We start from the raw sequence: 13,723 nt of genomic DNA on the forward strand, positions 1-13,723 counted from the left end.
ATCTTGAGTGACAAATCACCACCTTGCAGCGACCTTATTGATTCATCAGCCATTGCCTCTAAAACTATGTTTTATTGCATTTCAGCCTTGTATTAAACCACAAGTCTGTTAGCCACAAGTGTTGAGGAACTACCGTATTTTTCGCTCTATAGCACGCACCCGACCATAACACGCACATAGTTTTTAGAGGAGGAAAACAAGAGAAAAAAAATATTCTAAACGAAACAGTGGATGTATGATTTTTGTGGTTCCTGTGGCCACAGACATGTGATCTGACGGTGAGTTTGGGGTAGCCCAATGCAAAAATCCTGAGGATCCATGTGGATCCATGCTTTGTAACCATGTTTTTGCACCACTGCGGCCCCAGGCAACAGTGGGTGCGTGATTTTTTTGGTGCAAGCTGTAGCCATGGACATGCTATGTGATCTGATGGTGAATTTGGGGTGACCCAGTGCAAAAATCCTGAGGATCCATGTGGATCCGTGCTTTGTAACCATGTTTTAAGTGGGGAGGGAAGGAAAAGCACTCAAGGGACAAGGAACATGCATGGGGTGGGTGGAGAAGGATGCTGTTAATAATGCAGAAGAGGGGTATAAGAGGAGAAGGCTCCTCTCCTCTCCCGCTTTGCTCCTTTAAAGCAAGCAGGCTCTCTGTCCCTCTCTCCTCCCCACTCAGCGGGTCTTCTCCCGCTTTGCTATTTCAAAGCAAGCCACGGAGGAGGGAAGGAAGGGGAACCATGGATCCTCTGCTCACGACTGCAGCAGATCCCCCCGCCATCTGTAGGCATTCGCTCCATAACACGCACAGACATTTCCCCTTACTTTCTAGGAGGAAAAAAGTGAGTGTTATGGTGCAAAAAATACGGTATACATCCACATATGTACTGTATGTGTGTGGGTGCTCTATCCCTCCTCCATACTCAGCTTAGAAGCCAAGTGGGCTAACTAGATAATGCAAGCCCTCTCCTCCATAGCAAGCATAGAAATGCAGCACACTGCTACAGAAGGGTCAGGGCACTCTGTGCCTCCACTGCAAGCGATATTTTTTTAAAAGATAATTTACTGGCTAATTAGTTATGGGCTTAGTTACAAAGCTACTGCTATATTAAATTAATTGGTTTGACTTGATGCTGGTTGTCAACTTCCCAACAACCATTTACTGAAATCATCAGCCAGAAAAGTTGTAAAAGAAGCTTAAAGGTAAAGGGACCCCCTGACCATTAGGTCCAGTCGTGGATGACTCTGGGGTTGCAGCGCTCATCTCGCTTTATTGGCCGAGGGAGCCGGCGTACAGCTTCTGGGTCATGTGGCCAGCATGACTAAGCCGCTTCTGGCGAACCAGAGCAGCGCACGGAAACGCCGTTTACCTTCCCGCCGGAGTGGTACCTATTTATCTACTTGCACTTCATGCTTTCAAACTGCTAGGTTGGCAGGAGCAGGGACCGAGCAACGGGAGCTCACCCCGTTACAGGGATTTGAACCTCCGACCTTCTGATCAGCAAGCCCTAGGCTCTGTGGTTCAACCCATAGTGCCATCTGCGTTCCTTCCATACACACAAAAAAAGCTTACAAACCAAAAAAAAAAAATACAATACTTTCTGGCAATCATCAATCTTGTAGTCAGATAGCTCAGTCAGTAGAGCATGAGACTCTTAATCTCAGGGTTGTGAGTTCAATCGCCACATTGGGTAAAAGATTCCTGCACTGCAGGGGGTTGGACTAGATCAGGGGTTGGCAACGTGCAGCCCATGGGCCAGATGCAGCCCACGAAGACAGTTTTACCGGCTCACAAGTCGCCCTCGAACTGAGCCGCCCACTTGACGAGTCCCCCGCGCGCTGTGACTCGCTGAGTGGCACTGGAAATTAGGTCTGCGAATGTCCGCGGCGCTGGAAATAGGCTCTGGGCATGCGCAGAAGCGATTCCCAGCACCGCGGACATGAGCAGACACGATTTCCGGCGTCATGCTGCGCCGGTCCCTCTTATTTTTTATTTTGGAAGGGAATGGCAGGATCTTCCTTCACCAGTGGAGAGGCTTTTCTGAATGTGTGTGTGTTCAACTGTGCACTGCCCATGTGTGATTGAGAGAGATGCACCTGGAGAGAGACCCAAGTTTGTGTGGCACACAGGGGGGAGCAGCATCTGGGAACAGCAACAACTGTACTTTTTAAGTCTAAGTTATGTCACACCCCTCATGATGGTCATCTTGTGCCTGGCGCCCACAGCATTTCTCAAAATTCAGAATATGCCTACTGTTCCAAAAAGGTTGGCAACCTCTGCTCAAAATGATGATCAACAAACATGGACTCTCAAGCCCCTGCCCCTTTTGTGTACAGCTTTCTTAATCACACCTGTTTTGCCATTTTTAAAGTGTTTTAAGTTGTCTTAGTCCAGAAGACCATTAAATGTAGCTATTATGCAAATTAGGGAAACTAATCCAACCAAAAACATGGAAAGAAACTAATTTTAGAATATTTCAATTGACAACAACGGTGAGGACAGCTTCATGTATTCTATGATTAAACGCCTAAAAGTCTATAAATTCAGTTTTAAATTGAACTCTTTTGTCTGCAATACAAGTTCAACAAATTTGAGTTGAACTTTAAATTACGCTCTAAATTACTGGTTGAGACTATCTTTCTTCCCGAGCGGCCTTGCTTCCCTGACTATTAAGGACAATTTCCAATCGACATGGAAACGAGCAGCGAAAAAATATAATAACTACTCTAGGCTTCAACCCACAGATTTTACTTGACATGGGGTATGAACAAGCTAAAAAAAAAATTAAACAGCGTGTGGAAGACACAGAACGTCAAGCAGACCTAGCTAGGTCCCCAAAATTTCTAATCAGTGAAACCAGTAGATACCTCAACTCCCAAATGCCATATATAACCAACCTTGAAATCTCAAAAATACAAAGGGCTTTCACTCTGGCCCATTATCAGACCCTCCCCATAGCCATTCAGAAAGGCCGTTATAGGAAGACACCATACGAGGAGAGGAAATGCCCATGTGGTTCTGGGCAGCAGGAAACAATGGAACATGCCTTTCCCCATTGCCAGTACTATGTAGACATACAAGCCAGGTTTATCCTGCCTATCCTGCACAAATTCCCAGGACGTACAGAACAACTCAGCATCTCCCTACTACTCCAGGATGAAAACCCAGATGTTACAAACTCAGTTGTTAGATTTTGCGCTGCCATGATGGATATTCGCCGAAGGATGGTTTGTGCTGCAAACCAGTCCTAAACTGAAGGCCCATGTTGCAAGACCGTTATTTCCCCAAGCTCCACCCCTTATAGTTGTTTTAACTGCATGTCTTTTAGTCCTTATCTGTTTTTATTATCAGTTCTTATTCATCAATTATCTGTGTTTAATCTCGTACTCTACTCACATGTTTTACCCTATGCTTTTTCTTTGTTCTTATTTTCTTTAACAATTACCTGTTTAAATACTAACTGCTATTTTATTCATATGTTTCTCTTATGCTGGTCTGTGACTGTAATAAAGTTTATTCATTCATTCATTCATTCATTTTGTTGTTTGTACAAAATGGATTTCCCCCCTTGTTAAATGCACTTGCATTTATTACCATTAAACACAACATGTGCCTGTTTTCTAATGAATAACTTCATTTAAAATTTTCCTCATCAGGAATTAACTTGTCTAAGCCTTCTCAACAAATCTGGATTGAATGTACTTTTTAAAATAGTCTTTCAAGTTTGATATTATACTGGCAAAAGCCAAGGAAGAATCTTATTAACGTACTTACTTTTAACAAAATAGCAACACACTGAAAAATCATTGAATTAAAATAGTATGATCTTGGGCCTACATGATAGTAGTACGCAGCAATTATGTTAGATACAGACTGAGAGCCTTAATCTGGTTAACAAGGGATATAACTTTATCCTCTTCAAGGAGCACCTTACACACAAAAAGTCTACTGCCCAGAACTGTTGTCTGCCAGCTTCACACAGCACCAACGTAATATGATTTGAAGGTATCTGAATATTTCTAACAAACACTCGTACATTTTCAAGCAGAAAAAGAAATGCATTGCTCTGGAACCTTCCAAAATAATTTGAGGGAACAAATTTCAAAGAAAAGCTTCAGAGTTCCATCTATAGAATCACCTATGCTTTCACCTCTCATAACGGAAAATTAAGGTTCAAATCCAGTGCTTTTAAACAGAAAAACTGTTAAGAACAGAAACAATTTCCCATATATCTGAATTCTTTGTATGCTTAAGGTAAGGTTCAGTCAGATGCAAGTCTTCATTCATTCTGCTAGCAAAAGTAGAAATTCTGGAAGTCAGATTTTAAAAGGGATCCAAATAGCCTGCAAGTGGAACACTTTGGCTTGTTCATGGAGGTCTCCAGATTTCTCCCACTAGCTGCAGCCCTTTGCACATCTCATGCCTTTCCAGAGGGCCCCGCAACAAGCAGAAATAGCTTGGGGTCATACCTGATTGCACTGAGGAGACAGAAAAATCCTGTTGCCTGAGTGAAACTTTGCTTTTGTCTCTTTGCAACCAAGTCAATATATCCAGGTAACTAAATCATCTACAGGCTAGATTATCTACAACATACAGTATTATTTTTGATCATGTTTTCTTTCTCATGACATTGTTCAACTTTGTTATCAAGAGTGAATATCCCCTAGATGTGGTGAATGGTGGATTTAAGCAAGAAAAAGCTGCTAGATCATCCTACACAATCCTAATTGGATCTGACATTTTATGCAAAGCTTCTCCATACAAGTGTCAGTTGACTATCAGAACAATGCTATTTTTTAGTACTTCTGCTAGTGATAAAAAAAAAAGGTGAGTAGACATGTTGGGGGCTCTAACAGAAAGACATGTTGAAAAATCTCATTTTTAGACAATTTCAATTATACATATTTGAATTTATGAAGAAGTGGCACTTAAAACTTTTAAAGCTAACCATTTCCAAAGTTTGTCTAACTACTCATATCAATGGTACAGGATTATGCAAACATCTTAAGGACTACAAAATACTCAGTCTAAGCTATTGTCTAATTTCCAATGGATTAGAACACAGACATCATAGGAATCCACTGTAGAAGAATTCCTTATTTTAGATATGTATACTATACTTATACCTAGATATGTATGGCTATTATCTATAAGTAATTACATCTTTCTTTTTAGCTTTCTTTCAGTTTCGTAACTCCTACTGAAAAATATACCTTGAATAAATTGTCTGAGCTGCTGTTACTAAATATAAACTCCAAGACAAAGTCAATGCCCTAGACATTAATTTGCTGCCCCATATATTATCAAGTTCTATAAAGGTCAAACAACCCTGTAAGGTGGTATTTTAGGAGCATTTGTGCAAATCATAAAGTATCTCCAAAAGAAAACATGCAGAAGAACCCTAGTATGATTAGTTACAATGCCATCTTTAAAAAGTAAAAAATTACAAATACACAATTCTAAAACAAAACAAAACAAAACAAAAATTAGCATTATGCTCTTCAATCCTCTAGGCAGATTGTTCAAGGATGGTAGCAATGGCAAGCTCATGTATAACATCAATCTGACAGATGCTAAGACTTAAGTATCTTTAATACAGACAAAGGTTTAAAAAGCATAACCCTGCATTTTCTTCAAATAATGACTTTGTACAGCAAAGTATATACACTTTCTCACTGCTGATACAGAGAGGGCATGTCCTCCTCATAGACACATAAAACCATTGGATATAGGGCTGGCAGACAACTCTATGTCTACTCTTATTGTTGCTTAAAGCAAATTTAAATTTCAGAGCTCTAAAAGCTATACAGTAAATGAATCTTGGTGTAACACAAATATGGGCTTAACATAGCAAGGTTGTTCCAACATTCAAACGCACACAAGCTAAGTCTAATTGACAACAAAAACAAGGCTGTACTCACCATCCCCAACAGCCATTACACGGTTGCAATGCTACCAGGAGCTTTTTCCAAGGATAAAACTTCAATCTGAGTGACTATAAGTGCCTTCGCCACTCTCAATCCAGTGCAGCGTGAAGACGACAGAGCACTGTGTGACCCAGTCAGATCTGCAGTTCTCTACTGCAACCAGCAACAGCTGCTACACCACTTCAAAATAAAGGTCCTGCTTCTTGCAGGAAGCTCCTTCCATCCATTATAACCAGCCTCTCTCCTGCTTAAACCTAATAACACACTTGCTGGTACGGGAAGGAAAAAAATCCTTCCCTAGCCGCCTGCCCTTTTCTTTAAAGGTATTGCTCACATGCAATGAAGGTTATTCGACAGGGACTTTTAATGCAGTCATCAAAACACAAGGCATGCGTCCAGTAATCATTTTCTGCTTCCATTCCCTAAGGATTCATGTGTAATCAGCAATGAGCACATGACCAAATGATTATCTGATTTGCATAGCTATGAACAGAAGATGTGTCATATTCTTCTTTGGCCTTTATTTTTTTGCTGCCTTCTCAATCTCTCATTGTGTTCAGCCATCACTGGTTGCTGTAAACAAATCACGTCAAAGGCAGACCTTCAAAGGCTTTTCTATTCAAAGAAAGACGTGCCACTTAATGAAGATTGCTCCTGGTAAAGACAGTGACAAAACCCAAGCTAGCCACATTATCCCAGGCAAAAAGACAGTGTATTTCACGTCTGAGCCACACACAAGAGTCAAGGCAAGCACTTCTCAAAAGGAATTTTTAAAACTGACAAAGCAATATGGTAACACATAGATTAGCAAAGTATAGATTAGCAAATTCATTTCAGTGAAACTGTTTGTTTCACTGCACAAACAGCAGTTTCACTGAAATGAATTTTTAAACCAAATATTCACACACAGAAATGTTTCTGTTCTCCCCCTTTAAACTGGAAAGGGCTATAGATCGTTTAACTATGAACCGTAGAGACAGACTGCTGGAATTTGATTAGTGTGTCATCATGGTTAGAGTATTGGACTAGGACCACAGAGACTCATATTTAAATACCTGCTCAGCCACAAAGCTAACTGGACTTTTAGAGTACTGTGAGTCCTGGAAGACCTGCTTCCTGTTTCGCAGGTCTTTCCCACCTGACCTGGGAGGGCGAGCCCTGACTGAACCCAGCTCTTGGTTTTTAGGGGTTTTGTTGTCGTTTGGTTTTTTTTTGTTTTTTTTTTGATAAAAAATTCAACACTGGAAAGTGCAAATATAGTGAACATGCTGAATGAAAGACCCTCCCAAACCTATTTTTGACTTGCAATGTTTTAAAGCACTCAACTGCAATTAGTTTCCTACTGTGTAAATAAGGTTGAACACATCAGCCCATGCATTTACAGCTAAAAGGAGTGTAATATCTAGAACCAGGAAAAGTATTAATCCCAAACAACGACCTTGGTTCCCCGATTACTATTTGGAAATTTGTATTTGTGTATATTATTCATAGTGTAATGACTGTAATGAAGTAACATAATTTACAAACTGTGAGTTGTCCCCGCCCCCCCCGCCCCCCGTGACATTTGCATGGTAACCAACTCAAATGGAGAAAAGATGTTGAGCAATGAAAAATGTATGAGACCCAAACAAGTGAAAAATATATGTGGTTCAAACGCACATGTGCTTTGTGTCATTTGTTTGAAGTGATGCAATCCTAAACACCACTTTAACATTATGTTTCAAGTCTCTGGCAAAGAAAGTTTCATGTGTGCCTTCCCCCTCCATTTATAAAATGAGCCATTATGAGAACAGATAAGCTGTTGCATTTGGATGACTGCAAAACCCACTCAAGAGCACTCTGGTGTTTCTTGTTATTGTGAAAAAGGTACAAATGCTGAAAACTTCAGCCATTTAAAATATAATGTAGGGATCCTCTTAAATCCTGTAGAAGAAACAGCATTTACAGAACTCAGACTCCCAGAAAAGGAATTCAATGGGCTCTGCTGCTGACTGCAATATCTGTTTCCATGGAAATGGTTGCTCATTTGCTAATAAATAGGGGAAGCTTAGCACACCTCTTGTTTGCAATGCCACATGAGAGAGACAGCTGATAGCAGTCTTAAGACTTGGGAGTAGCTGACACCCACATCAGAAGTGTTATGCAGCACAAATGCCACGCAACATAGAGATCTAGATATTGAAGGTATTTTTATAGGTTAGATACCTGCGTAGACTTGCAACTGAAATGCCATTTTGTACCTACTGTGTGGTTATGTAAGATGAAGAGAAAAAGAAAAGAAACCACAACAGTAACTGCGCTTCCCCACGCCATAAGGCTATGGTTTAGCCACCATAGAAAAAACATTATTAGAATGATACCCACAGACTGAAGGCAGTCGGGAGTCAAAATAAAGACTTTAACCTTATCTGCAAACATATTTGTTCGTAAGAATGGTTTACATACATAATTGGAATAACGGCAGAGAAGCTTGCTCGCAGAAGATAAAAGGGGAGATTTTATGAACGGGGTGTGCTAGGAATGTAAAAATCCCTGTTCAAAGAAGCCATCACTGAATCTCACGCAGATATTCTCAACAGGGTGTGAAGTAAGAATAATTTCTTAGAGGCAAAGTCTTAATTCGGAGATACGGAACTTGTGGCCCTCCAGATGTTGTTGAACTCCAAATCTATCATCCCCAGCTAGCATGGCCAATTGCCAGAGATAATGGGAATCTTAGCTCAACAACATCCAGAGGGCCATGGGCTCACCAGTCCTGATTTAAGTGAACAGTGTATGGTAATGCAATCAAAAATAGCTAAAGAAGTACATCTGTACTGGAAGGGTTGGAAACACAAGCAATAAGCAGTAGGAATACATCTCGCACATGAATGACTGCAATATAAATACTGAAAGCAAATGAAAAGTCTCTCAGTCCACAAGTGAAACGCTAGAATGAAAATGCATGTTCAACATGCCAAATTTGCACACCACAGACAGGAATCCAACTGCACCCATTGCGCTCCCAGGTGACCTTTTGATCTAGCGGATGCCTCTGCTAACCAAGAGGTGACTGTGGCCAATTTGCCCTTCCATACTCAGCAATTGACAGCACCTTCCATGCTGTTCTGGAAGCCACCAATTTTCAGAGAGTGCGGAAAAGAGGGAAATCACAAAAATTGCCTCTCTTCTTCGGACAGAGAAGATGTGTGTCAAAACAAAAGCCCTTCCATTAAACCAAGGGCACCAGTTGGGATTCTACACTATGTAAACAATGAAAAACTCATAAAGAAATGCATATTGTATATTTCTAGACAAACTGATCAATATGAAATAAACAAATAAGTAACAAGAGACCAACAAAGACAACAAAATCTAACAACTCTCAAAAGAAGCTAGAGGCTGAGAGCCAACAGGGACAGATAACTGTTTTCCAAAACAGTTTCCTAAACCCAAACCTAGGTCACATTTGCTTCCCATACTGCTTTAACAGTTCTGAGGTGCGCATGTTAAACAGTGCCAATACTTTCTTCTCAAAATTGCGTAGTACTAACTAGTTAGATGCTATAAAACAAACATTTATACCATACATTTGCAAAACCTAAATCCATATCTAACTTTTGCCATATTTAACTAAGCCTAACCTTGGTTGCAGAAATGCTAAAAACAACTCATACATGTCAAGCAGCTTAAAATACTCTAAATTCAACTTTTTATATATCCATGTCAACATACACTATTGGATACTCACCACTGAAGTTGCTTGAAATCATATTGCCACCGTTTTTCACTTCATCAAATTTCATAAATATTGTTTGTAACCTAAGAATATGAACAAATATATAAAAATAAAAACACACATCATTCCTTTTTCAAATCAAACATTTTAAATTACAATTTTAACGAATCCTGATTTTTTTCTAGGACTCAAGTCCCAGTTTCTAGAAAACCCAATGATGTCACAAATACAAATAATCAAGCTAAGCTGGTGATCACAATTCACAATGTTATGTTTGAGTCATGTTCTAGTGTGTATTTTATTAAGACTATAGCAGGAAGAGAAACCATATTTAAATGCAGTTTTGCAGTCAACATGCATCAGTCAGGCACACAACCCCTTTCTCCCTACCATGGTCGGAATCTCTCTTCACAATTAACTGCAAAACATACTCACATCTATTACGTTCACCCATCTATTTCTTGGTTTCTGTTAGAGTTATTTTCCCTTTGGTTCTGTCCAATATTCTTTTTCTCCTTCTAGTTTGTCTCATTCTTCTACATATCCAAGCCATTTTAGCCTCTGTGTCCTATTTTCAGCAACTAATGTTGGCTGGTTTCCTGGTGCTTGCTGTTCCTAGAGCTTTCTAATCCTCCAGATGTTAGATTTGCTAATTCTTTTTACGTAGCCCATAATCCATTACCCTGTTTTATTATTTAAGATCCATAACCCAACTTTCAGAGTTACACATCCTCGGTAAGTCCTATTATAAATATTTAAATTTCAAATTGTACAAAGGAATGCTCAAAAATATGGTGGAAATGATACTCACTGTGTATCAGTAGTTAAGTGGCACCACATCAAAGTATTATATCTGAAATCAGTTCGCTTGGAAATATAATTATTGAGTGAACTGATCTGGGTTAGTTTCCACTTTAAAAGACAATGCATACACAACCCTACTGGAAATAGCCAGACTTCTATGGCTACAGTGCTTGCATTCCTTGAAACCCTCATTTCAGTTTGAATCTCTCAAAGCAATGATTAACTTCAAACAAAACAGCAAGAGTAACAAACATGTGATTGGTAAGTGTTCAACATTACTGCTTCTTGAAAATTCCTCAAAAAAGGAGAAAGGAAAGTATTTACATTTTTAAGAAGTCAGTTTTCTGACCACAGAGACAAATGGAGTCTCGCAAGAGCAGGTGCTTCAAACCTTGGGGAAGTACTTATAGCAAAAAAGTTGGGGGGGGGCAATGTGGTTTTTATTCTTATTTTTAAAACTCAAATGACCAGAGCATTGTTGGGGCAGTTGAGAAGCCTATTTTCCATCTTGCAGACTGCCATTCAAGGGCACTTTGTGTGTCTATTTAAAGATGAGCTGTTTTCCTGTAACCAATGTTCTTTGTGCTGTCACACACATAGGTTTTTTTTTGCATTTCTGTGGATCAACTCTACAAAAGTTCTAGAGCAGGAATGAGGACTCTCTGGCCCTTCAGATGTTGCTGAACTACAGCTCACATCAGCGCTAGAAAGAATGGGCTTGCAACGTCTGGAGGTTCAAAGGTTCCCTGTGCCAGTTCTAGAGTGTTAGTCTGAAAATGGAAAGGAAAACTGTGATACCCTCTTGGAGAGGAAGGAGTCTACCTTCTCGAGGTGGCACCATGTGAGGCAGAGATTTGAAGGGGTGTGTTACTGAATTTTGTTGCATAGCTGAAGAGAGATAGCTATTACTGGTCCCAAGTAATGGAGTCCTATGCATCTATGTGGAAGGGCGCAAAAATATGAGAATACAATGGGTGAATTAAAGATCGTATCAAGCAGTACAAAGTTCTCACCTAAGGGGCTCATATCTTAGGAATGGTTGGAAAGAAAGTACTTTATGTGATATGATGTTTCCTTGTGGAACAATGATCCAAAGGAGATCTCAATGTTTAATGATGTCAAGTCTATCTAAACAGTTAATCATAGTGGTGCTGTGGTCTAAACTACAGAGCCTAGGGCTTGCCGATCAGAAGGTCGGCAGTTCGAATCCCCACAACGGGGTGAGCTCCCATTGCTCAGTCCCTGCTCCTGCCAACCTAGCAGTTCGAAAGCATACCCAAAAGTGCAAGTAGATAAATAGGTACCGCTCCGGCGGGAAGGTAAATAGCGTTTCCATGCGCTGCTCTGGTTCGCCAGAAGCGGCTTAGTCATGCTGGCCACATGACCCAGAAGCTGTACGCCGGCTCCTTCGGCCAGTAAAATGAGATGAGCGCCGCAACCCCAGAGTTGTCCGCAACTGGATGTAACGGTCAGGGGTCCCTTTACCTTTACCTTTAAAATAGAATGGGGCATAAACCCCAAACCATAGTCTTTGCTTTGTGAAATCTTACCACTGAAAGGGAAGTTTTCTGTCCCTGTGTTAGTTTTCTGAGTGAAGATCTCATTAATTGTTGGATCTTTAGGTGGTGTCTGGATGAGTGGAACTCATCTGTTGTTTGACTAGCCAATTTCTCTCTCTTTATGTAACTGATTCAGAACCTGCTTTCCATGAAACACTCTTCACAGAGTAGTATTATAAAATATACATCAAAGCACAAATAAATTATGTTTTAACACATCTCTCTCACATTACTGCTAAAATCCAGCACCAAGGCAACTTAAACATATAAAACCAGACCACAACACAATTTGTACAACACAATTTATAATGAACCACTAAAGGCTGTAATGAAAAGGTGGACCTTCAAAGTCCATCTGGAGTATTGAGAGATAGGGCTTGCTTGATCTCATGTGGGACTGAATTCTACTACTGTGGGGCCACTGCGAAGAAAACCCTGTTCTGTGTTGCCACCAGCCCAATTGTATCCACAGGTGGGCACATAAGCAGGGCCTGTGAGAAATTCTTCAAGGATTGGACTGGCAGGTTGACCTGGGTGCAGGGAATCTTTTAAGCCAACCTAGTTATAAACCATTTACCACATCTTTGGAAACATATCACTAACCAGGAAAACTGGTATAATTTGGTGTAATATGCTCCAACTGCCTCTCCCCTACCAGTAGCTGGACAGCTGCATTTCTACCAGTTCAAGTTTCTGAAAGACGCACTTCCAAAATTTAAAGGCAACACTATGAATAGAACATTACAGTAGTTCAGCCTGGATGCTACAAATGCATGGATAACCATGGATAACCAAGGCACGCTCCTCCAGGTAGAGTCAAAACAGAGGAACAAGCTGAAGATGATAAAAAGAACCCTTAGCTTTTACTGCCATCTGAACGTTCCCATTTGGTTGAGTCCAGCATCACTCCTAGTTGCACTCCTACTTATTCTTCAGGGGGAAGTGTAACCCTATCCAGAACTACTGTGTAGTGGTTGTGGTGTAGTGGTTAAGAGCGGTAGTCTTGTAATCTGGGGAACCGGGTTCGCGTCTCCGCTCCTCCCCATGCAGCTGCTGGGTGACCTTGGGCCAGCCACACTTCTTTGAAGTCTCTCAGCCCCACTCACCTCACAGAGTGTTTGTTGTGGGGGAGGAAGGGAAAGGAGAATGTTAGCCGCTTTGAGACTCCTTAAAGGGAGTGAAAGGCGGGATATAAAATCCAAACTCTCTCTTACAAATCTCAATCCAGGGGAGTCTCTTTCCCCATACATAGCGCTTGGATTAATCTTCAACTTGTGCCATCTCAAGGCACAAATTCAGAAGTTCAACAGCCTCCCTAGGGCCAGCAGATGGAAAAGACACGTGGAGAAGTCACATGTGCATACTGATGACACTTTGGTTTGAACCTCTGGGATGGCTTACGCCAATAGTTAATGTACATGCTGAACAGCATAGAGAATAGAATAGACCCCTGAGGAATTCCATAGGCCACTGAACAACAGAAGTCTTCTAGCACCCACATTTTCCAGGAAAAACAAGAGCCACCCCTCTAGGCCCAACTCAAACAAGTCTAGCATACCATATGTTATGGTATCAAAACCCACAAAAGGTCCAGCAAAACAAATGGTGTTACACTCTCATCATAAGTCATCTACCAAGGTGACCAATGCTGTTTCTGTTCGCATGTTCCCAAGCTAGATATGAAGCCAGATTAGAAATGATCCAAATATTCAACACTG

The 13,723-nt window shown here is 40.8% G+C and overlaps 1 protein-coding gene across 25 annotated transcripts in view; it reads right to left on the reverse strand.

The window, feature by feature from the left end:
- Positions 1 to 13,723, reverse strand: part of CLASP2 (cytoplasmic linker associated protein 2) — a 118,209-nt gene that overhangs the window by 83,870 nt on the left and 20,616 nt on the right. For 24 of the 25 annotated variants that reach the window (XM_080975703.1, XM_080975714.1, XM_080975733.1 and 21 more), the window contains exon 7: positions 9,655 to 9,725. In XM_080975703.1, the coding sequence (XP_080831829.1) occupies positions 9,655 to 9,725 (71 nt within the window). Of the gene's footprint in view, positions 1 to 5,918; positions 6,330 to 9,654; positions 9,726 to 13,723 lie in introns of those variants that run through there. The other variant, XM_080975721.1, reaches the window with a different exon arrangement.

Source organism: Podarcis pityusensis, assembly GCF_964106645.2.
Source record: "Podarcis pityusensis genome assembly, chromosome: 12".
In the NCBI taxonomy this organism is placed as follows: domain Eukaryota; kingdom Metazoa; phylum Chordata; class Lepidosauria; order Squamata; family Lacertidae; genus Podarcis; species Podarcis pityusensis.